The 24,162-nt window shown below is 37.8% G+C and overlaps 1 protein-coding gene across 11 annotated transcripts in view; it reads left to right on the forward strand.

Annotated features, from left to right (window-relative positions):
• map4k3a (mitogen-activated protein kinase kinase kinase kinase 3a) overlaps positions 1–24,162 on the forward strand; it is a 279,053-nt gene that overhangs the window by 137,189 nt on the left and 117,702 nt on the right. For all 11 annotated transcript variants that reach the window (XM_078556672.1, XM_078556674.1, XM_078556676.1 and 8 more), the window contains exons 10-12: positions 3,251–3,313; positions 3,396–3,477; positions 3,562–3,672. In XM_078556672.1, coding sequence (XP_078412798.1) covers positions 3,251–3,313; positions 3,396–3,477; positions 3,562–3,672 — 256 coding nt within the window. The remainder of the gene's footprint in view (positions 1–3,250; positions 3,314–3,395; positions 3,478–3,561; positions 3,673–24,162) is intronic.

The raw sequence follows: 24,162 nt of genomic DNA on the forward strand, positions 1-24,162 counted from the left end.
TTGAAGGAATATGTTTTCTTTTAATTATAAGGCTAGTTTCAAGTTCATTTGAATCTAGAGACATGCTTTCTCTAGAATGTGATACACTGACAAAATCTATTTTGAACCAACGTATGTAACCTTTTCATTAATTATGGTACATTGACCTAGTCTGCTTGCTACAAACAGTTTTATCTTTGACTTAAAGCAAATGATTCTCCTTAAACCATGTCAGTTGCCTCCACTGTTAAGCTTATCATTCAAAGTAAATTATAGCTTGAGCATACAGACATGAAAAATTCATAATTACATATGAACTATTTAGTGAACAGCATGCTAATACAATTATATGCCCTTAACATGATCTTATTGCCTTTATATTTCAGGAATGTGCTCCTAAAAGGATTTGTAAACAACATGCAAATATGAGCATTAGTCCTTTTTTTATTAAGATGACGAACAGTGCAGAGTGTGCATCTTTGACCATCTTGGTATGAACAGATAGGGCTAATTGTCCACTAGCATCCACCAGAATGGTGCCACGGTTTAAATTAGAAAGAAAGATTGCATAAAATTTGCTTGTATATTTTGAGTTCAAAAGGTTGAGGGACAGTTTAATCAAGGTTTTTGAAATGATAAAGGGATTTGATAGGGTGGACGCAATTTCCTTTAGTGGAGGGAATCCAGAATAAAAGATGGGCAATAAAATTAGAACTTGGCAATTTAAGAATGAGATCAGAAGGCATTTTTTCCACACAGTGGAACTCTTTCCCCCCCCCCCATAGGATTGTGGAATCTGGATCAGTTGAAATTTTCAAGACTGAGAGTGGTTGATTTTTAATGGCTAAGGGTATCAAAGGACATGGTGCAATGTGGGTAAATGAAATTGAGCACAGATCAGCACAGACCTAACTGAATGGTGGATTATGTTTGAAGGGCTTGAATGGCCTACTCCTGTCATTTAGTCTCATACAACCCTGGAACTTGTGTAAGAGGATAATTTTAGTCAAAAAGCCTTCAGATTACTTAATGGTGCATGTATATGTGGCTGAATACTCTTTGATTCAACATATGTACCTTCCTTGTAGAAATGGATGTTTCCTTTGAAACATCCTTCACATTTGAAAGATAAATTGCATTACCAGAATCAATCCAAAACTGAAGACCTTTGACTTAGTTGAAGAAGTGTGCAATTCTGTTGAATGGCTAAAGCTTCATCTATTCAGAATATGTATACAAAGACACCATGACAATTTAAAAACTATGTAGCTTTTTTGCACTTCTAGGAATCACATGATGTGCTATTTTCTATGGAAACCAGATGTCATGCAGAATAATTGCTACTGATCAGTTTTGAAATGTGAAAGCACCAGCCTGATGGTGCACATTGATACATTGACTTCTGCTTTAACTTGAATCTGAATCAGTCACTACTAATTTGGTTTGTCTTCCTTTATTCTACTGTAGATGTTAAAACTTTCCTTGACCCACTCCACCCAATTCCTCATACTTATGGATTAACTACTGGATTATTTTGGTCTTGATGTTTCTGTTGCTACAGATAAATACAATATCTAATTTCCTACACTTATTGCACAGTATGCAATTTCACCTTGACAATTCTCCAGTAGCTTTAATCATTTCTATTAACTTAAGGTTTGGTTGATACTCTTTCCATTTGTTACTCTGGACAATAAGATATCTCAATATTGAACTACCCAGAAGAATGTTCTGGTTGGTCAGTTTAGTGTTGGACTGGTTTAAGACAAAAAAAAAAGGTTCCAGCACAATCTCTGAATTTGGAGCATAAATGTTCGCATGTAATACTGCTCCTAACTATTCTGTGGACTATTCAAACTTCTGGCCACCATGAAAGCAGAAAGTGACATGAAAGCCTCTTGAAAGACATGAAACAGTACATGAAATTACTGTTCTGTGGGTATTAAAGCAAGCAGAAATTCAATTTCTTTTTTAGTTTTTTATCTTGCTGGGAAATAATTATCTTAAAATATGGTGGCATATTGAAGTCAAATTAAACAAGTTTTACAGATCCATGAACCCTTTTTATATTCCGTTTACAGTGAAAATTTAGAGGCCTGCTTGGTAAGTTAGTTGTTTCCCTCAGTACAGTGGCTCTTCTATGACATCAGGATTTCTTCCAAATGAAATAAGCTCCAACATCATTTATTATACACCTATACTAATATTGTTTAAATAAAGAAGTATACTACATTTATTATATTTCTTCCTACTTCCAAATGTCATTTGAACCTTCATGTACTCCTCCCAGTGGAGAATAAAATTAAAGTTAGCTCCTGTTTGCATCCTCCACACCCCAAAAAAAATTTAATTGAATGACTCATCTCTTCTGCTAGGAAGACAAGAATTTAATAGCATCTTTCCTCACCCCCAGAGGAGTTTGACACAAGTTAGAGATCTACAGGACTCCTATGAGCTTCCTGTCTTCTACCATCAATGTGTGTCCATAGATATCTGGTGTACACCGATGAAAGATAAACTGCTTTTGGACCTGCATGAAAACTGGGTGGCTGTATCTCCAAGTAGCATTCCCAAGTCCTTGCTGTGATCCTTATGGAACATGAATTCAGGTGAGCAACTAGGCAGGAATAAAATGGTGGTGTAAGCAGGACACAGGAAGACATTAGAGAGAAACGAGAATGAATACCAGAAGCATGGTATGAATTGCTAGTGGGAGTTTATCTCTCTCATTCAAGTTTTATTTACATTATTACTCCGTAAGTTCCCAGTGTTCCAGAACAGAAGTAAAGTTAAAGAATGAATAGGAGGAATAACTGAAGAAGGAAATACTGAAGAAGGAAATAGCAATGAAGGAATTAAAGACGCATGAATTAAAGAGAACAATTAAGGCAGAAAAGAAAAGCAATCAGAAGCAAAAGGCTGAAAAAAGAAGCAACCTGGGTGGGGTGACGTGAATGAACATTTTAAAATCTTGCCTGAGATAAGGAACAAAGAGAATTAGGGAACAGTTATATTATTCATGGATACTTCTGGATGCATTTGCATTAATGTATATGGAATACACACACCTACAAAGATGGTGGGAAAAATGACCCACTGGAAATGTCAAATTGGTATGCCAGTAGTTCCTCATTTCACTGACCTTAATTTGGCCAAATCAGGTTCTGAGGCAGCCAAATTTCAACACTCTATTCTTAAGCAGAGTACAGACTTTATTAGATGTGACATCTCCATTCAAAGTTATAATTTAAGGCTGTCTGTCTTTTTTTAGGGCTTTGTTTTTGATGACAAAGAGCAACTTCCAGCCTCCAAAGTTGAAGGACAAGATAAAATGGTAGGAAATATTTGGACATTTGTTTGTTTTTAGATCTGTTCAGTTTCCAAATTGATTCATTGCAGAATGTTTTCCTTTTCAGGTCAACGAATTTTCATCAGTTTGTAAAACTGGCACTTACGAAAAATCCCAAAAAACGACCTACTGCTGAAAAGTTATTGCAGGTAAGTATAGTGAGTTTTGTCATGTTACTACCCATGTGTATGAACATTTAAATAATTCCCTTGTACTTTCAAATTCTTTTTCAGCACCCATTTGTGGCACAGTGTTTGAATCGTACACTCGCTATAGAATTGCTTGATAAGTTGAACAACCCAGATCATTCCAGTTACCATGACTTTGATGATGATGATCCTGAGGTAAAATATATTTTATTGGTCATATATATATATATATATTATATTTTCTTAATCTAAATATCCTTAGTAGCCTTGGGATATTACAGCTGTTAAACTGGAAAAAAACACAGGAAAATAGAAACCCCTCAGTTTGAATAAAATGTTCTTTTTTGTGATTGTTCCCATTTGATTTGTTTGGTTAACAGTGATGCTGATTTTCATGTTCACCTGTGTTTTAAATTTTGCGTAAAAGTTTTCCAACTTTTATGGTAAGCTGTCAATCCATCAAGAGTTCCTAATCTCTCTACGATGTACCTTTTTAAATGGCATTGCTACATTATTTTAAGCAACCTAACAACAACTAATGTTATAATGAAATGGAGAACTGCCACATTAAGGATGGTAGGTGATGGGAACTTATATTATGTTCCAAGTTTCAGAATTTTCTGCCCTTGTTGGCTTTCTCTGTTGAGATTAAATAAATTAGAGAATATCTATCTTTGTTATGCACAGCCCATTTGAAGTAGCTGATTTAATGGTGCAATGACATTTCTTCATCCCATATTGTCCTTTGTTCCTTGGGATTATTTAGATTGTTTAACCATGCTGCGCACCTATTTATGTATTTGCAAAAGCTTTTGTGCACATAACAATAGTTGAACTAAATGCAAATAAATGTTTTGTTGAAAGTGCTTATTCTGATTTGTATGGGTGCACTGATAATGAGGAATAAATAAATCAGTTTGTTTTATAATGATGCTAATGCAAATATTCATCAACATGTCCATTGCCAGTATAAGTATAAATTATGCAACAGCCATAATGAATTTTAAAACCAAAGTGAAATTTTAACTGACCAAGATTATGAAGCATGGTGTGTAATTGTAGTATTAATGAATGCAAAACTAACCCATTATTGCAAAGATAACATGCAACCAATTTCTACAAAGGAATAAAGACCAAGGAAATAAGTATGTCAAAAATACTATGACAGAATAGTCTTCTGTCTTGTTTGAAGAAAATTGATTTTTTATTCATTTAATTGGAAAAGATGTGTGACATCATCTTCTGTGACAAATGTGTGGGTATACAGAAATTTATGTATTATGAAAGAAACTAATTAAAACACAAGTAGGAACAGAAACTGTAATAGGTACAAATTGAAACTAGTGTTTTGTTATTCACCTAATGGCTGATGGGCTGAGAGGACCCTTAAAATCACCATTTTAACCACCAAATACAGGTGGAACCATACAACTCGAAATAGGATCTCACCATATGTTACCAATTTGAAGGTAAAGGATAGCAAAGATTTTTTGTGTTCTATTTATTTATCTTTTGTTTGTACACTGTTTCACTGGGAATACTAGTAATACAGGAAATATGAAGGAACTGAATTAATGATTGTGATATAGTTATACGTTTAATAGTGACTGCATAAAACTGAGTTGCTAATTAAGTTCCTCTTGCACTGCTGATCTCTAAGTCATTTAAGCCAGTCTCCCCGTTTAATATGTCGAGAATTCACTGTTTAAAGAAAAATATTCAAATCAACTGAAATGTTCAAATCTGAGTTAGAGATGTTATTCCTAATGAGCATTTTTTTTGTAAAGGTTTATTATTACTAATATCTTCAGAGTTTGAGCACTGAATGCAACACAGATGGCATACATGTGGAGGAACCTACAACATTTTAATAAAGAAAAAAAGCTGATCATAGGGTTTTAGTAATTAAAGAAACTTGTTCCTTTCACCAATATAATCTATAGATTAGTTTTTGCAGCTTTGCTTAGAAATGGAATTGGAGCTTATAATCATGCACAAGATTCTTCCAGGAGTTCCCACATGGAACAAGGACTGAGGTGCCCTGCCATGATTCTATTAGGCTAACTACACTTAACAGAAATAAGCTTAAGGCTTAAAAATTATCTAGTTTATTAATTTAACAAGTAATATTACATTGTAGGTTCCTATCTGTTGAGTTTTACACACCTCTCTAGCTTAAAGAGCAAAAATAAAGCTGCAGTATTCGCCAACCAATCACCTAGCAGCTGTCTTCTATTGTCATTTCGATTTTTTTCTGTTGCTTTTGAAGCTCCAGCTCCTGACTCTCCCACAGATCCCCCCTGGGCCTGGCTTTATGTTCTGCCACTCCTCTTGCTACCCTGCAGCTTCACTCCAAGGTCTCCTTTATTGCCTGCCACCTCTTTTGCTGTCCCGCAGTTGAACTGCTGGGTATGGCTACATCTTCCGCAGTTCCGATTCTGGGTGACCTTTATATTCCACTGCTCCTCTTCCTCACATTCTGTAAGCCTATTAATGCCTTGTAATATGTTGCAGTGCTCCTAGGTGTGCTCTCCATTTGGTGCCATTCACAAAATTAGAAATTGTGCTTTTGATTCCAAAGTTGAAATTGTTGATTTAAATTGTTAAGTGACCCCGGCACTGATCCTCCTACTTCCCATCTTTCTGCCACTCTGAATAGCTATCCTTTGCCCCAGTGCTCTGCTCTTGCATTGAAGGCATGGAGTTAATTTTCATGTGCGTGGATGACACCCACCTCTGCCTCACCACCATTCCTCTAAACTCCTTCATAGTTGCTAAATTAGTAGACTTATCCGACATTCAGTTCTGGATGAGCAAAATTTCCTCCAGTTAAATACTGGGAAAACTGAAGCCATTGTTTCCAATCCCTAGTTCAAGCTCTGTTCCTGAGCTACAGTCAGAGATTAACCCAGTCTGTTCACAACCTTGGTGTCACATTTGATCCTGAGATGAATTTCCCACCTCGTATTCATGTCATCTTTATGACCGCCTATTTTCATCTCAGTAATATCTCTCAACTTTCTCCCTGTCTCTGCTCATTTACTGCTGAAACCCTCATCCTTCATTACCTCTAGACTCAATTATTCTAAAGCACTCCTGGCTGGACTCCCACGTACTACCATTAATAAACTTAAGATCGTCTAAAACTCTGCTGCCCATGTCTTAACTTGCAGCAAACCCTGTTCCCCTATCAGCCCTGTGCTCGCTGACCTACACTGGGTGCTGATGAAGCAACACCTTGATTTTAACAGTCATCCTTGTTTTCAAATCCCTTCATGGCCTTGCCTATTCCTATTTCTGTAATCTCTTCCGACCCCACAACTTTCCAAGATATCTGTGCTCCTCTAATATGACCTCTTTTACATTTGCAGTTATTGTTGCTCCACCTTGGTGGCCGTGCCTTCAGTTGCCTAGGCCCCAAGCTCTGGAATTCCCTCCCTGCAACATTCCGCCTCTCTACCTTGCTTTCCTCCTTTTAAGATACTTCTTATAATCTACCTCATTGACCAAGGTTTTGGCCAGCTGACCTAATATGTCTTTTTGTGGCTGCATGTCATACTTTGTTTTATAATGCTTCTGTGAGCGCCTTTACATTAAAGGCATTACATAAATATCAGTTGTTGTTGCAGCTGGCAAGCTATCCATTCTGCTGCTTGTTCCCTGACGTGCATGCTTTGAGCTTATACATTAGACTATCATATGGCACTTTATCAAAGGTCCTTTGGAAATCTAGATACTTTGCATCTACCGCGTTGCTCTTGTCTGCTTTTTTTTGTTACCTCTTCAATGAGGTTGGCCAAGTAAGTCCTTTCCTTTTGAAATCGCTGTTGATTATTCACTATATTTTTGCTTTCTATATGTTTTTCTGTTTCTTTCATTTAAGTTGGTTGTCCATTATTTTTCCTACCACTGGTGTTAAGTTGACTGTTTGATGGTTCCTTGGACATTCTCTATCTAAGTTACCAAGCTTGAGAGTTTAGTTTCCTTGTCTTTATTTTTGATTTCGGTAAGATGTCTTGATTGTCCAATCTGTGCGTTGCATCCACTAAATTTACCAGTCCCTAAAGAAATAAAGCTTCTTTATGTCCCAGCGAATGAGTGCAAGAATCTCCAGTAAAAAATGAGTTATACTGAAGTCCAAGATAAGCTCTATGTTGGGTCCCTGGGACATGAAAAATAATCCAGGACTTCATATTTCTGCCGCTTTTAAAAATTGACTTTTTTGCTGAGCCAAAAAAAATGGCTGTCACAAGTCACATGACCACATGATTGGCCTTGTTCTGGGAGCTACCACCAGGAGTTACAAGAACAAAAGAATTATTTTCTCAGCTGGTGGACTCTCACCTCATTGTACAGACCATTGTAATCACGAAACCAGGAGACTCTCAAATTGAAACTTGTTGTGCCTGCAGAGCTGCAAACAGACTCATAATACGCCTGGGACTGTCTAGGCCTATTTCAAAAGGGAACCAAAGGGATGTCATTTGCATCTGATAAGCTTACCTTGCTAGCAGAGTCAGTGGGTTTGCCTAGACAATGGCTTCCCGACACCAGACCCTTAATATGGATGGTAACTCTTTTTTCAACAACTGATGACCGGGACATTATCAGTCCTGAAAATAGAGCTAGTTCCAGACACTGGGTAAACATACCTTTTGGAAGTCATTGTGGAGAAAAAAGGTCACATGACTCATCATGAAATCTCTCTATACCTTTGAGAACTGAGAAATCCTCAGTCTGCTGTCTTTTAGCATCAACTGGAAAGGACCCCAGCTGAGCAAGCAGTTGGTTACCATTTCTCAGCTTCTCCAAGCCGGCCTCTGCTGGAGGATTTCCTACCATCACCTGCAGAACCGACCCAGTCTTTCTGTATCTACTTCATTTGCGGTATCCACACCGTTGCAAAGTGAACCCTTCAACTCACTTCTTCAGCCGGCTGAACGCGAACTCCTACATGAAAGAATTCCTCATTGGACTCTGACAGATGCGTGTGTGTGTGTGTGTGGTCACTTGAATGTGCAATAAACTAACCTTTGGAGTTAATCATAACATGAGTTTGTTGCAAATGATTACTAAATTGGATCAGGCAAACCAAGGGATTGGGGAACCATCCCACCACATACTTCAAAAATAATTCAAAACACCTTCTGCTTATGGACAGTTGTTGAGAAGAAATCAGTGCAGTTTGCCTATCTCTCTCCTGTCCGGAACATCTACATTTTTCAGACTATATCTGTCAAAGGGATTATTTGAACTCTGGATCTTGTATGTGGTGGAGGGGGGGAGAGAGAGAGTACAGGTGGTGGAGGATACTGGGAAATATAATGGAAAGGTATTATTTTTGTTCAGAGTTACAGCTGGACTAAAGAACAGTTAAGACCAATGGCAACTTGGGAAGGATTATTCATAATGATAAGGGTAATTGGCTTCTGTAACAGATGTAGTAGGATCTACTTCTTGCATAGTAGATAAGACTGAAACTTAGGTTGCTAGCACATCTGGAGGGAATTATTTCAAACTAAATTAAGCTTTGATGAAAGCAATTGTCAGGGCCATATTAAAGTTACCATAGGATATTCAAGTTTAATGGCTGAGATTGTGTTTGATTCCCTGGTGGATATTTTCATTGGTTTGCTGAGAATATGGGTTATATGACGTGCTTGGAGGAATGAATGTACAGTGTTGACCAAGCAGAATTAAAGTCCATGGATAAAACAAAACACGACTGACAGATATATGCTCACGCTGTCCTCTGCTTTCAATTCCCATGTTGACATAAAATGGCTTTGATGTCCATAAAATGTAAGGAGTTTTGCTATTTGATTATGAACTTGTGCTTCCTGGACAAAATTGTTGTCATCCTCATGCATCAAATTGCTCTTCATCAATGGCTGAATTTTCATAACATAAAGTCTGTTAACTGGTTTGTTTCAGAGCCAAAACAGTGCAGCTGTACGGTTACAGGATCTACACATTTCATGAATGTTGAATTCTCTGTGTCTTCTCACCACATTTTTTTTTTGAATGCTGGCGATACCAGTTAAACTGGTTAATGTTGTAGTGGCTGAGGATCCTTCGACCTGTTAGGACTAAATGTTAAGTCTGTAGTAGTATCACATAGTTGATACGTTTGTGTACCCTTCATGTATGACAATTAATAAAATTACATCCATGTTTTCTTCCTAAAATTCTGAGCTTCGTTCACCTTCCAAGATAACAAGCCAGAAGTGTTTAGCGCTCCTTCATTTCGAAGGATGAGCTCAACTTTGTGTGAAGTAGAAACAAATACATTTATCTATTTAGGCCGTTAACTTAATTCCACCCAACATTTAACAACATTTCATGAAGTGGATTCTGAAATGTTTCTCAGCTGGTCTGGAATCATTAAGAGAATTTATAGAGCTGAGACTGCTCATGCTATGTTCATGCCAAGATTAGTGTGGAAATGCCTTCTGACATGAAACCATAAATATATAAGAAATAGGAGCAAGAGTAGGCCATTTGTCCCCTTGAGCCACCTCCACCATTTCATTAAGATCATGCCTGATCTGATTGTGGCCTTAACTCCACTTTCCTGCCTGCCCCCAGTAACCTTTGACTTCCTTGTTGATCAAAAAATCTAACTCCGCCTTGAATATATTCAAAGACAGAACCTCCACTGCACTCTGTGAAAGAGAATTCCAAAGACCCAACAACCCTCAGAGAAAAAATGTCTCCTCCATCTTAGTCTTAAATGGGAGCCTCCTTATTTTTACTGTGCCCCCAAGTTCTAGATTGCCCTACAAGGGGAAACATCCTCTCAACATCTATCCCATCAAGCCCCCTCAGAACCTTATATGTTTCAATAAGATAATCTCTCATTCTTCCAAACTCCAAGGAATATAGGCACAATTTACTCAACCTTTCCTCATAAGACAACCCTTTCATCCCAGGAATCAGTCTAATCAAACTGCTTCCAATGCAAGTATCTCTCTCCTTAAGTCAGGGGACCAAAACATAATACTGTTAGGTGCTGTCTCACCAAAGCCCTGTACAGTTGTACTTTTACTCCATCCCCCTTGCAATAAAAGCTAACACTCCATTTGCCTTCCTAATTACTTGCTGTACATGCATGCTGATGTTTTGTGAATCATGTATGAGGACACCAGGATTTTCCTTTGCCCAGCCTGCTTGTTATATCCTCAAAAAACTCTAATAAATTTGTCAAGCATGTTTTCCCTTTTACAAAACCTTGCTGATTCTGCCTGATTGTACTATAATTTTCTTAATGTCCTGCTATTTAATGATGGAGTGTAGCATTTTCCCAATGATAGATGTTAGGCTGACTGGCCTATAGTTTCCTACTGCTTGTTTCCTTCTTTTCTTGAATAGAGATGTCAAGTTTGCAAACTTATCAGTCTTTTGTCCTATATGTTTTCTTTAATTATTGTGATTGTTTTAAGTTCCTCCCTCCCTTTTGTCTCTTGATTTTCTATTATTCTTGGGATACTTTTTGTGTCTTCTACTGTGAAGATGGAGACAAAACACTTGTTCAAAGCTTCTTCCATTTCCCTGTTTCCCATTATTAATTCCCCAGTCTCATCTACTAAGGGACCAATGCTTACGTTAGCTACTCTTTTCCTTGTAGAAGCTTTTAATGTCCATTTTTATATTCCTTCCTCTCATACTCTTAATTTTTCTTTTTTTTTAGTCATCCTTTTCTGGTTTCTAAAAAGTTCCCAAACTTCCAGCCTACCACTAATCTTTGCAATATTGTAAGCTTTTTCTTTCGATTTGATACAATTCTTAACTCCCTTAGCCACAGTGCATCCTTTTTATAGTCTTTCGTTTGCAATGGAATATACCCTTGTTGAGAGCTATGAATTATCTCCTTAAATGTCTGCCGCTGCTACTCTACCATCTTGCCTTTTAACCTATTTTATCATTTCATTTTTGCAAACTCTGTCTTCATTCCCTTGCAGTTGCCTTTATTTAAGTCACTAGTTTTAGACTCTCATTTCTCACCCTCAAAATTGTGAAATTCATCATGTTATCGCTCTTGCCCAGAGGATCCCTTGCTATGAGGTCATTCATTAATCCTGTCTCATTAAATATTGAGGTCTAATATAACCTCCCTGGTTGGTTCCAAAATGCATTGTTCTAAGAAACTGTCTGAAATTAATTCTATGAACTCATACTCCAGGCTACCTTTGCCAATTTGATTTGTATAATCTATATGAAAATTAAAATCTCCAGCAATTATTGCAGTACCTTTCTTTAAAAACCCTCATTATTTCTTGATTTATATTCATTCCTATAGTATAGCTACTGCTAGGGGGCCATAAATAACTCCCACCAGTGACTTCGTTTCCTATTTCCTATCTCCACTCAAATTGATTTCTCACTACTGTACTGATTTCACTCTTCATTAACAGAGCCAACACACCTCCTTTTCCTTTATTTCTATCCTTTTGAAATGTCTCTTGAATATTCAGGTCCCAGCTTGGTCCACTTTGCAGCCATGTCTCTACAATGGCTATCGTATCATATACTCATTTATTTCTATTTGTGCTAGCAATTCATCCATCTTGTTCCAAATGCTGCAAGCATTCAGAGAGCTTTAATTCTGTCTTTTTACCATTTTTCTACTCTGACCTTATTCACTGGTGCATTCATATGTTTGCACTCTCTTTGCATTACCTGTATTGCTATCCTGCATGATTCTCTTGTCCTTTCACCTTTCACCACCCCCACCCCTGTCTACAGCCTGAGTTATACGATTCGCCAGGACACTGGTCCCAGCAGGGTTTGGGTGAGAACTGTGCCAATGGTACAGCTCCCTCTTACCCCAGTACTGGCACCAGTGTCCCATGAATCGAAACCCAGTTCTCCCACACCAACCTTTTGGGGCACGCACTTAACTGTCTGATCTTATTTATCTTGTGCCAGTTTGCTTGTGGTTCAGGCAGTAATCCAGAGATTATTACCTTTGTGGTTCTGTATTTTAATTTATCTCCTAGCTGCTTATAGCCCCTCAGCAAAACCTCTTTCCTATTCCTACCTATATCGTTGGTACCCACATATGGACCATTACAACTGAATCTTCCCCTCCTACTCCAAGTTATTCTCCAGCCCCAGGAGACATCCTTAACCCTGCACCAAGCAGGCAACACAGTCTTTGGGACTCACGCTCTTGGCTGCAAGGAACAGTATCTATCCCCTTAACTATACTGCCTCCTATTACCAAGTTCTTTTTAACTGGCCTAACTTGAATGGCTCTTTGCAGTATGGCGCTGTGGTTATTTTGCTCATCTTTCCTGCAGTCCCTGCTCTTGTTCACACAAGCCGCAAGATCTTCAAACCTGTTGGACAACTGCAAGAGCTGAGGCTCCTTCATTGCTACCATCTGGACCCCATACCAGCCTCACTTGCAGCCACATCCTCCTGCCCATGGAACAAACCTGAAGTTCCTAAGCTAAGGGGTGTAATTGTCTCCTGGAACAAAGTGTGCAGGTAACTTACCCTTCCTGATGCATCGCACTGTTTGAAGCTTGGGCTCAGTTTGTCAACTCTGAGCTGAAGTTCCTTGAGCTGCAGGCACTTATTGCAGGTGTGGTTGCTGTTGATCACACAGGTGCCCACCAATTCCCACATGCAAGAGCTGCAACACAGCATCTGCCCTGCCATTTTATTGTGCTTTATTTAACTAATTAGTTTCAAGTTTAGAAATATTACTCAGCAAATATTTGTAGTTATTTTAAGTAGTTTAAATGCAAATTTATACAAAGGGACAAATTTAATGCAATATTTATATCTCTTTCTTCCCCCCCACCCCCAACAGATAAAGCTTCTGCCCCAGTAAATTAATGCCTCTTCTCCTGCTCTATTCTTATACCCCTAGACATATACTTCCTGTTATGCCACCCGATTGAAATTTTTAATTTCTCAGCTTAGAGTTTGGGGGGAGAAGTATACTCACCTACCAACCACTTACCTACTTCTCTCTGACAGCATACTAAGATTTTTTTGAATGCACAGCTGCTAGCTCTTTTATGCTCCCAGCTGGCATCTCTTGCTGTCGCCGCTATTTTTATGCTCCCCTCTGGCCTTGCTCTGTTCTTTTGCTGCTGTCGCCTCTCTTTTATGCTCCTCTCTGGTCTTGTTCCTATTTTGCTCTTGGCATTGTTGCTGCTCTTTTATGCTCTCTGCTAGTCTTGGACTTCCCTGGCACTCTCTGCTGCCACCTTTCTCTCATGCTCCCTGCTGGTCTCACTCTGTTAATTGCATTCGTGTGCAAGGTGTAAATGACATTGTTTTCAAAATGACATAAAAGTTAAGTCTTCTGGTGCTGCAGTGAGCAAAGCTATTAAATCAGTATTGAAATTATTAAACCAGGACAGTTTCCATTGCCATTTTCTGCTCTATTTTGGCTGAATTTATTTAGATGAAGAAATTTGGCAAATGAGTGTCCTCACTAACCACCTACCCTTTTTGTAATGATTATTGATGCAACTTGAAGTTTTGTTTTTAAACTTACTCAGTCTCTTTGCACACACTCCTTGCATTAAAAGCTGAGGTATGATGTAGACCTATAACTCCTGTTTACAGTATGAATGTTTGTGTAAGAATAACCCTTGTTGTAAATGGCTGCACTTTTAAGGGGACCATTTTCCATTTTTCTCATTTCAACAATTTGTTCATTTTTACAGTCAAGGAATTCATAAGCAAAGTAGGTAATGTCCATATTTGAATAAAGGCTTGGGGTCGTGGACATGCTGATATGAACCTGGAACTTGAGTAAATTGAAATATTATAGTACCTGTTTATATTCTCCAGAGGAGCTTAGTATTTTGTTCACCAGGCGCTTCTAATACCAGAAGACCAGTGCACTAGTAGATGAAAGAATAAATTGACTGAACTTGAAAGTAGAGTTTTGGGCCAATAGTGCCAAAATGATTTTCCACCTCGTGGATGAAGGGGAACCTTTGTATAGTCACCACTTTTATTTGCAGTCAGGTAAGGGTTGTGACTAGTGAAATAATTGACATTCACCGCAGTGAATGTTGAAAGTCTTCACAGCTGAAGAGTCTAGTTTCAACTCTCATCTTCCCCATCGCTGTCAAAACCTTCTGCTGATCTGACCCAGACATAACTTAACACGAGAATGAGTTGACTTTAGCAAATTTGAAGCATGGTGAAATATTCTGTTTGAATTTTTTAACACACTTTATGTATGTTTCACCAACATTAATTTTACATGAGTTAATCCTGATGTTCTCTGTGGCATGTAGGACATTGAAACTTGAAAGTGGTCTCATCAAATTTAGCATTGAGATCGACTAAAACTTTTTATAAAATGTTACTTTGTAGACCTTTTTAAAATAAATTTACATTCACTATTTTGTCAGTTTCTTTAATTTTGCTCGTGTTATGTGATCTAGATATTGAGATGCATCTTGATCAAATTTGCATCCATTCTTGGCTTCATGTCAATCTGGCTCAGCTGACAATACTTGTCTCTAAATCAGAAAGTTGTGACACTGTCAAAGGACTTGAGCACATAACATTGGCTGCTATACCAGTGCTACATTGAAGGAATGGTGTGTTGTCTTTTGAAGGAGGCATAAAACTGAGCCCCGATCTGCTAATTCAAGTGGATGAAGAAGATCTCCTGAAAGTATGGAGAGTTCTGGTGTCCTAATCCACATTCCTTTCTCAACCACTGCTTCGAAAAATCTATAACCTCTCATAAATTTATTGTTTGTAGGAGTTCACTGTGTGCTAATTGACTACCATGTTCAGTGACAAAACAATAACTGCACTTCAAAAGGAATTCATTGTGGTTTTGTCAAGTTAGGCATGCATAATGCCAGCTGTTTTCCATGATGGATAGTTTTGGATAGCTCAGGAATTCCTGCCCACAATATGCTGCATTGTTTGATTCCTCCAGAGCAACAATGGTATTAAGTAAAAGTCTGAAGAATTGTTGAGGGGGAAATTAGAGAATAGTGGCTCTGAAATGGGGAGGGAAGGGAAGCATGCTAGCATGAACTGGGGAAAGTGGGTAAAATTGTGCTAAAGTGATGGGGTGGGAGAAGAATGAAAAGACAAGTGAACTGGAGTGCAGGGATTTAATGAGCAATAATCTAGCAACAGAAATTCAGTGCAAATTGCAACAGCCATCATTCTTTGCAAAAACAAGAGGCTAAATCCCTGCAGTTCTGCCACAATTTTCCAATGGCACTGTTCAGAAATGTTATCTATGACTTGTATGTTTCTTTACACAATTTAACATCGGAGGATAAAACTTAACTCCCCTGCAATGAATTTGTGATAATATATGCATGAAGGAGCAGCAGAACCCTCCAAAGAATGTTTGCATTGCCTGAATGCTGAGCAGCTCACAATTCTAGATTTAGCACTTCAAGTATGCAATTTAGTTATTAACAGAGCAGGGCTATTCTTTTAATATCAACATCATTCCCTTGGTCTGGAGAAATTGGTGACATGGGACACTTTTCTTCTTAAAGCTAGAATCTTTAGTTCAAATTGCTTCTCAAAGAAAATATACACTGCACTATTTTGTTTCTTAAAAACATTAAGCCTGAGAGTTTTTTTATTGTCTGACATATTTATTTTCTCCCCATTTTTGGGATCACTCAACCAACCCTGGATAAGTATATAGGGATAGTGCGTATGTGATTCCTGCTCAAAGACTATCTTCTAAACTGACTAAGGAACTATGTTTGGATTGGCCTTGAGCTGCTGTCTCCTTTTATCGAGTAAGTGATCAGAAGAGCTAAAGACATTGGACTGATGTAGCTGATCTCAGCTGGGACAGCAGTTAAGGTGCAGCAATTGGCTTCAGCCTCCCTGAGTTAGATATGTAGAAGAAATTCAGCAAAGGATCCCGATTATCCAGTGGGAGAGAAGGTTGTAGGCTGAGATGTGTCCGAATATGCTGCTATGTTTGCTGTTTTAAGCTCAGAATGGCCTTTGGGTGAGGTAGCTGGAGTTTAAGCATGGAGGGCATCAAAGTTGATCCTGTCCTCTCCCAAAGCCCACATAACATGCTTTCTACTAGCAGTTGCTGTATTGTGATCAGGGGCAGGTTATTTCTTTCACCCTATATCTGTAGCCTAGGGCACTAAGATTAACTGATCAGGACTGATTGGGATCAAAACTGGTGGCATTCTAATCTGGAACTCTTAGTACGGTTTGGTGGAATTATTTAGTATTCTGCTACAGCTGCTAATGAACATTTTAGCCATGTGTAGTTTATCTAATGGTACTGGGCTGTGTTGCCTGTCAGTTTGGATTATATATTCTTTAGGTCCTAAGTATTTTTCTTTGCGAGAGATTTCAAGCACTGAATCATATTACATTTAAACCTGCCTGTGTATATTCATTCATGATGGAGATGGATATGAATGTATCGTTAAAAGAATGAAAGACACATGCATTTTGTAATGCAGGTTAACTGTATATCCACCCCTCCATCCTTGTTTTGCTAGGATCTAACTACACACTCTTCCCTTCGCTCTGATTCTTTTGCCAGGGTCTACCTACTGCACTACCCATTCCTCATCAAAATCAGGCAACAGAAGATTGTTTTGCACAAGAAAATGATCCATAAAATGGCTGATAATTGTCAAAAGAATCTTGGTCATTTTGAATGTACAGGATGAGTAACTTGCACCTTTATTCAGTGATGGCCTTTTTAAACTTCAGAATAGCAGGGCATGTATCCTTTGTCCTGTCCCAGTAAACAAATATCTCCAAAAATGGGAATTACAGAAAATCTGGAATTTATGGTATGCTTTGTTTGCAGCATAACCTCTTCAACTAACATTTCAGAGCAGGCTTTCAGATGTTTGAAATAGTTGAAGACTTTTTTAAAAATAAGTTTCACTGTTTGTTTTGGCTGTACTCTTGTGCAGATAATTAGACCCATTGCAGCCCTGCAGTGATGTTGCTGATTCAGTGACATCAACTAGCTCTTTACAACTAGGATGAAAATTCACTCAAGATCGCTCCTTTAGCCTATTTTAAACCAATCTTGTGGTGGCAAGGCACACTCTTATAAAATGCACAAGTTGAGGTTTTTAACTGCAATCTCTTTGATTTAAGTGAAATGTTGAATTTACTACTAGCTCAGTTTGCTCTTCCTTTCTGGTGGTTGGAAAGGGAAAATGAAGCCAACCTATAGAGGTTGAAAATATATTAAGTTCAGTCAGAAAACCTTAGCCCCAGTTTTAACCTATCATGCCTGCTAAGGACGGGGCAGATTTGACTTGGATGCCTTGCTTGATTTTTTTTGACTCCAGTGGAGTTGAAAATTAGGCATGGCGTAAATCAGGTGCCTGACTCAGTCCTTCTACATTCTACATTTTTTAGCTTAAAATTTGAGTGTAAATTTCTAAAACAAAATTTTGTGATTATATATATCTTCATATTAATAAAATGCATCAAAACATTCCAGATAGGCAATTCATTTAATTGTTTATAAATCTATGGAGGTAAAAGTCTTTTTTACAAAGTGCTCTACTTGAGTCTGATTCAATACCTGTTTGAATGCTTTGATGTTGGTGCTCTTGTTGGGTTGTATATTTGGTTTATATTTTATTGTATATCATGAACCTGAAACCTATTATTTAAATTATGAATTGAATTAAGATGACATTTTCCATTCATTTGTTTTGACATGTACTTAATTTTATCCATTGGTGAATTCACATCCTCTTTTATTATGCTTTTCCTGTTTTTTCTGTTTTTCCCCCCCCCAAACTCAGCTTAAATTTTTAGGGATCTTTTCTCCTGCTTCTCCTCTTGCACGCCGAGTACCACGTTTTGCTGCTCGTCCTAAGGTACTTTGATATCCAGCAAAGCATCCCATTAACCTCAGCTATATATTTGCTTATTTGGATGATACTGCAGCTGGCCTACTGATGCAGACATACAGCAATTTTAAAATAAAAGTCATTCTTCTAGTCAATAGTTTTTCTATATTTTACAATGGATTTCTAAATATAACCATGCTTTTAACTAGCTCCATTGCAGCAAAAATCTTTTATCACCTGCAAAAGCTTGGCACTGACAGCACTACTTGCAAATATAATACTTTGTTTAGAAAAAGGTGAGAAAATAAATACACCATTACACGTATTACAAACTTAAAATAATCCTAACCAGTAAAATCACCATATTAAGGCTTAAGCTCTCACCAGGACTGTGAAATAAGTTTCCACTAAAGTTTGTAACCATGATAATCCGCTGCATTCAAATGAAATGTTATAAATATGGTTAATTTTACAAGAACTGCTAAGCTTTTATTCCTGTGCTTAGATTATGATTTATGCTTAATGAGGTTGATGCATTGGTATGTTTGTATTGATTAAAATTATTTGGATCAGGTATGTGCTTATCCAGATTTGACTTGGAGGATATGAACCTGACACATTGGGTCCATCTCAAGACTAATACCTATTTTCATGGTGGAGGAAAAAAGTTTTGTTTCTAATGTGCCACCACCTAGTTAGAAATACGTGACACTATAAATCTTTTTAATAAGCTTAAAATAATTGAAAGATGTGCAGCAGAGTATTAACAGGACAAGTTTATAGTTTCTTAAATAACACTATTTTCCTTTTTTACTTCATCTTTCTGAAGGCTGTAAATTATTCTAAGATAAAGTAATAGCTATGTTTTGTTACTCAAAAATGAAGAAAGCGTGTTGATCTACTTTTTGCATTTGCCAGCTCAGTAAAAATTGCCCATAATGTAATTGATCTTAATCATAATGACTTGAGGTTGCAATAAATTAATTACTGCATTGGAAATATTGCCACTTGTAGTATTTGATTTTTATTGATGATCTTAAGTGAAACACACTGTATAAGTTTCTGGGAAAAAACAAAAATATTAAATATTTTAATCTTTATAAAATAAGATCATCATCAGTTCCAAAACGTCCCTGCACTTTTGTTCATCCACCCCAACCAAGTTCACACAGATAGCTTTGTATTTAGGGATGTGACGGGTTTACTTTTTTGTTCATGGTGAAGATTAGCTGGAAGTTGGTGCAGTTGATATGGTGAGCAGTGGTGGGGTTCCCTGATCCTTACCGCTCCCTTTTCTGACCAAGAGAACACTCCTGATCATGGCAATGCTACAGCTAACGTTATAGCAATGCTGCAACTGTGACTTGTTGAAATTGAAATATCTCAGCAAGCAGACGTCAGTGAAGTGCAGCCTCCAGATTGAACCTGCAAATTGTCATTTGGCATACTTGAATTTGTGTATTACTTACACTACCAGACTGTGTATACTCAAAGAACACTCCACAAAGCAACAGATTTCATTAGTTCAAACATAAACAGTACAAATTTGATCAAAACTCGTCTTTTGTCACCATAACTGCACTACTTATCCACCTTGTATGGGGAGCTTTGACTGAGAGCTTCAATTATGCTAAGTTTCTAATTGGCCTGCTGGTAGCAGTAGGAGACTTCTGGCATTCTGCTTTTATTTCTAAGTCTTAATTATCATCGTTCTCTACCTATGTAAATTGAAGAAAACTTTTAAAAATCAGAACCCGTGGCTATTAACTATTTCAATCTATTCATATTTCATCCAAATGGATTACCCACCCAAGGGCACTTCTGATACCCAGAAGGAATATGATCATGTAATATAAGTTGAAATTAGATGTGATTCAAATCTAAATCAGGGAAGCTGTTGCACTGTCTCAGCTCCTGGGCTTCTGAATGTGATGAAATTAATTCTTGACTGTTCATGAAAGATTAAATGGTACAAATTGAGTTTGTATAAAACCCCTGTAACCTTTAATGATTGAGGTAACATGACACTCATGTATTAATATCAAAGTATACAAGGTTATTGCAAATTTAAAGTATTTGGACCAAAATGCTTAAGAAATTAAAATTTTAAAAGGGATAAAGTTAAGCTTTTTCTGATGCATTAATTCAGAGGTCTTTGGAAAGCCAAATATTATAAATTTGTTTTTTGTTCCAGCAGGGCCACATAGATTACAGGAGATGAGTTCTCATGTGTGCTACCAAAACCATTGTTTCTCGCTTTAAACAAATTGCTGCACTATGTAGTGAACATTGCCATTTCTGGAGTAGTTTCCTCCTCAAATGATGCAGTCAGCTAGGAATGAATTGTATGCTTAACAAAGTAACTTGGTAACTGGCATTAAGAGAGCTTTACATGCATTAGTTTGTAATTGGTGAAAGTCAAGAAGGGCAAGTTCAAACATTTGTGAAATGAAGTAATTCATAATTTAATTCTTTGTAAACATTGAATTTGTAGTGCTGAGTGCTGGTTTGTACATATGTTTATTGCTCATTAATTATAACAGAACCATTTTCTTTTACATGCTGGTAATTCGGAGCTGATGCTCTTTTTGTACCTGACATTTGTTTGCATTGCTGAATAAATAGTTACTATTCCCTTGGAGTTTTGGGATATCTGCTTTTATTCTCTCAAAATGTAGTTTAGGGTGTGTAACTTCTGTGCGCACATCAAAATTAAATTTTCTGTTTCATTATGTGGCTTGCATTTTTAAGCTTCCCTCTCTTAATATAGAAGCATTGGATTGATGTGGATCCAAGTATGTAGGCAAATCCAGATTTAAACTGGTTAAAAATTGTGCAGTTTGTTCAGTAAGTTTAAAATGCCAATTGTTAGGAAATAGAGAGAGTTTATATATTTGTGGGTGTTGGGAATGAGTTTTAGCTTTAATGTTTAAGTTTGATTTGTATTTCTGAATTTGTGTGTTAAGAAAAGGTCAAGTTGAATGTTAGTTTCGCTTTAAAAGGTGCCTGCATTTCTAACGAGTTTTACGACTCCTAAAGATAAGTTAAACAAACAAGAGTAGAGAAACTGGGCTGTGCCTAGCAACAGGGGTCCAGAGAGACAGGTCCCCCTCTCAGACACACACAAAAGAAACTAGAAACAGCAGTTTGATTTGGAAGCTTTGTTGTGTTAAGTTGGGTTTGAAGACAGCTGCCAAGCAGAAGCAACCTAGAAGGTGCAAGTAGCAGTTCCAGCTAAAGTTGGTTGAAAGTAGCTGCTAGGAGAGACTAGTGCAACGGGGACAGATAGCAAGTCCCAAGCCAAAGGGAAAGTCCAAGAATCCAGGGGAGAGGAACAGGAGAAAGTCCCAAGCAGATGTTCCAGTCAAAGGAAGGACAGGAACCTGGAAAATGTCCTGTTAAGTGAAGTTAAGAGTGAGGGGCAGAGAAAGGCTCCAAGTTTCAAGTTTAAAGCTTCAAGCTGCAGGAAGCAGAGTCAAAGCGATATAAAGGGTTGTGAGAAGCCAGAAGGTCCAAAGAGGTGGCTGAAGGTCTGTAACTCTTTGCTGTGGGCATGTGAAGCAGTGGTGTATTGTTGATGGCTGAGTCAGTGAGAGAGAGTACGTGGAAGACAGCTTGAATGCATCTGGTGACCCAGGGAAGAAGAACATCGGAAGGAGAGTTCGAAACCCTGGAGGTGGACCCTTTCAGAAGGTGTCTTGAGAGAAAGCATCAGTTTGGGAGAAGGTTCCAAAGTGAGTCCTTGGAGAGTGGAGATTGGAAACCCTTATGTGGAAGATGGAGTTCAGACTGGCTCACGGTGACGAGTGTCTGGGGGCAGTTGAGGAGAGATCCATAGCATGTGGTTGAGGTGGCATCTGTCACTTGGTTTCAGAGTGTTGTGTGTCTGACTACTGGTCGCCAATTGGTTTACATGGACTGTGTACTTACTGTGAACATTAGAGTATAAGAGTTTTGGTAACTTGTGTTATCCTTACAAATTTGTATATATCTGTAAAGGTATAGTTGTGGATGAAGGAGTATTGTAATATAGTTCATCTTGTTTAATAAATGTTATATGCTTTTGTTAAAAATTCATTAGCTGACTCCAGTGACTGTTAGTAGCCCCTCTCCACGTAACTAAACAAAGAAATAAAAGTTAGGATCAATCAAGCTGGGTTCCACCCTGGGATCAGGCTTGCCTGGTGGTAACCTCAGCTGGGGATCATAACACAATAAAAATTGATGGTAGTATTTTCCATGTGACTTGTTTTTGAACAGGTACTGGCAACATTTCTGCTTGCATTTTGAGAGATGAGTTCCATGACTCAGTGCTACCCCATTGTTTTTTCTTGTGAGACCCTTTGAAAAACCTATTTAACACAGATGGCTAAAAATTGTTCCCAATAAATGATTGCTGAGTGTAACTGGCGCCATTAAGTGTATGCGCAATCATGTAATGGACCTATTAATTATTATTTAAGTGAAATCTGTTAGTGTATATGGTGTAGCCCCTGACACATTTTGATCCAGTTCAAATTTTAATTCAACAAAAGATTGAGAGCGCCAAAATACTGAAACAGGTTAATTTCCAGTTTTGAGTCCTTGCATGTAAATAACAATTATATCTTGACAGTTGAACTGTAATCAAAGGGGAGGGACAGCAGCTCTTTGTAAATGCTATCTTACTGTTAGCGTTGGTGCCTTTTTTCTATCCTCCTTTTTATGCCAATTTTATGTCTTCCTCTTGTTCCAAGAATGATTACTCATTGGTGACCTGTGGTTCTATTGCACCAGTCATCTCTAACACCTCACTGAAGTCCCCATTGTAAGTCAGTGAGTACCAAAAGATGTGACAGCCAAACCCAATCTTGTTGTTAAAAGCAAAATACTGCAGATGCTGGAATTCTGAAACAGAAACAAAAATAGCTGGAAAAACTCAGCAAGTCTGACAGCATCTGTGGAGAGGAATACAGTTAATGTTTTGAGTCCGTATGACTCTTCATCAGAACATGGAGTTCATGGACTTGAAATGTTAACGGTATTCCTCTCCGCAGATGCTGTCAGACCTGCTGAGTTTTTCCAATCTTGTTGGCCCCCAATATCCCATTTGTGCTTTTTCAGCAGATCCTCCAGCATTTGTCACTGGATGGCAATCAAAGGTTGTGCTGTGGGGGTGGGTTCCTGATAATTTTCTTCCCTCCTAACCTTGGTTGAGGCCAGTTGCCGCATCTTACCATCACTGTGGCCATGATCTGGTAACCCTGCACCTATTGGATATCAAACCATGAACTTCGTTGGTTCTCTCTGCCTTAACCAATTGAGAGCTATGGGAGGACCTGAATCTTGGTGTCTTTAACTTTTTTTTTATACATATCAGGTTTTTTAATTAGGAAAGGGTCCCCAGATACTTTTGGCTAATTGTTTGCATCTTTTTGCTAACTTTTTTTTATAGAAAGTGAGGTTAAGTTTGGAACTTACTGTAACTTGGTAAAATCATGCTGAAAATTAGGTTTTTTGCCCTTTTTCAAGCACAACTGATTGTCAATACAGTTTTAGGGTATTGCTGGATAGTTTCATATTTCAACAATTCCCATGGTATCACTAAACAGCATCCAGTGATCAATGCTGCCTAATTTTATAAAGTAAGATACATATTTATATATTTTTCTGATTAAAGACACCATGTGTTAATGGTAAAAAAGGATTTACATTGTAATGGAAAAGTTTAAAGAAAATGGTAAAATAAGCTGCCTACCAACTGTCCTGTAGATGTGCAACAAATTTAACACTAGATGTCGTATTGTAAACAGCATGACCCAGTGTTTGGAACGTACGTTCCTTGCATGCCTGTTTTCTGCAAAAACATAACTGCATTAGTTTTTCA

This window comes from Cetorhinus maximus, chromosome 14 (genome assembly GCF_964194155.1).
Source record: "Cetorhinus maximus chromosome 14, sCetMax3.hap1.1, whole genome shotgun sequence".
Taxonomy (NCBI): Eukaryota; Metazoa; Chordata; class Chondrichthyes; order Lamniformes; family Cetorhinidae; genus Cetorhinus; species Cetorhinus maximus.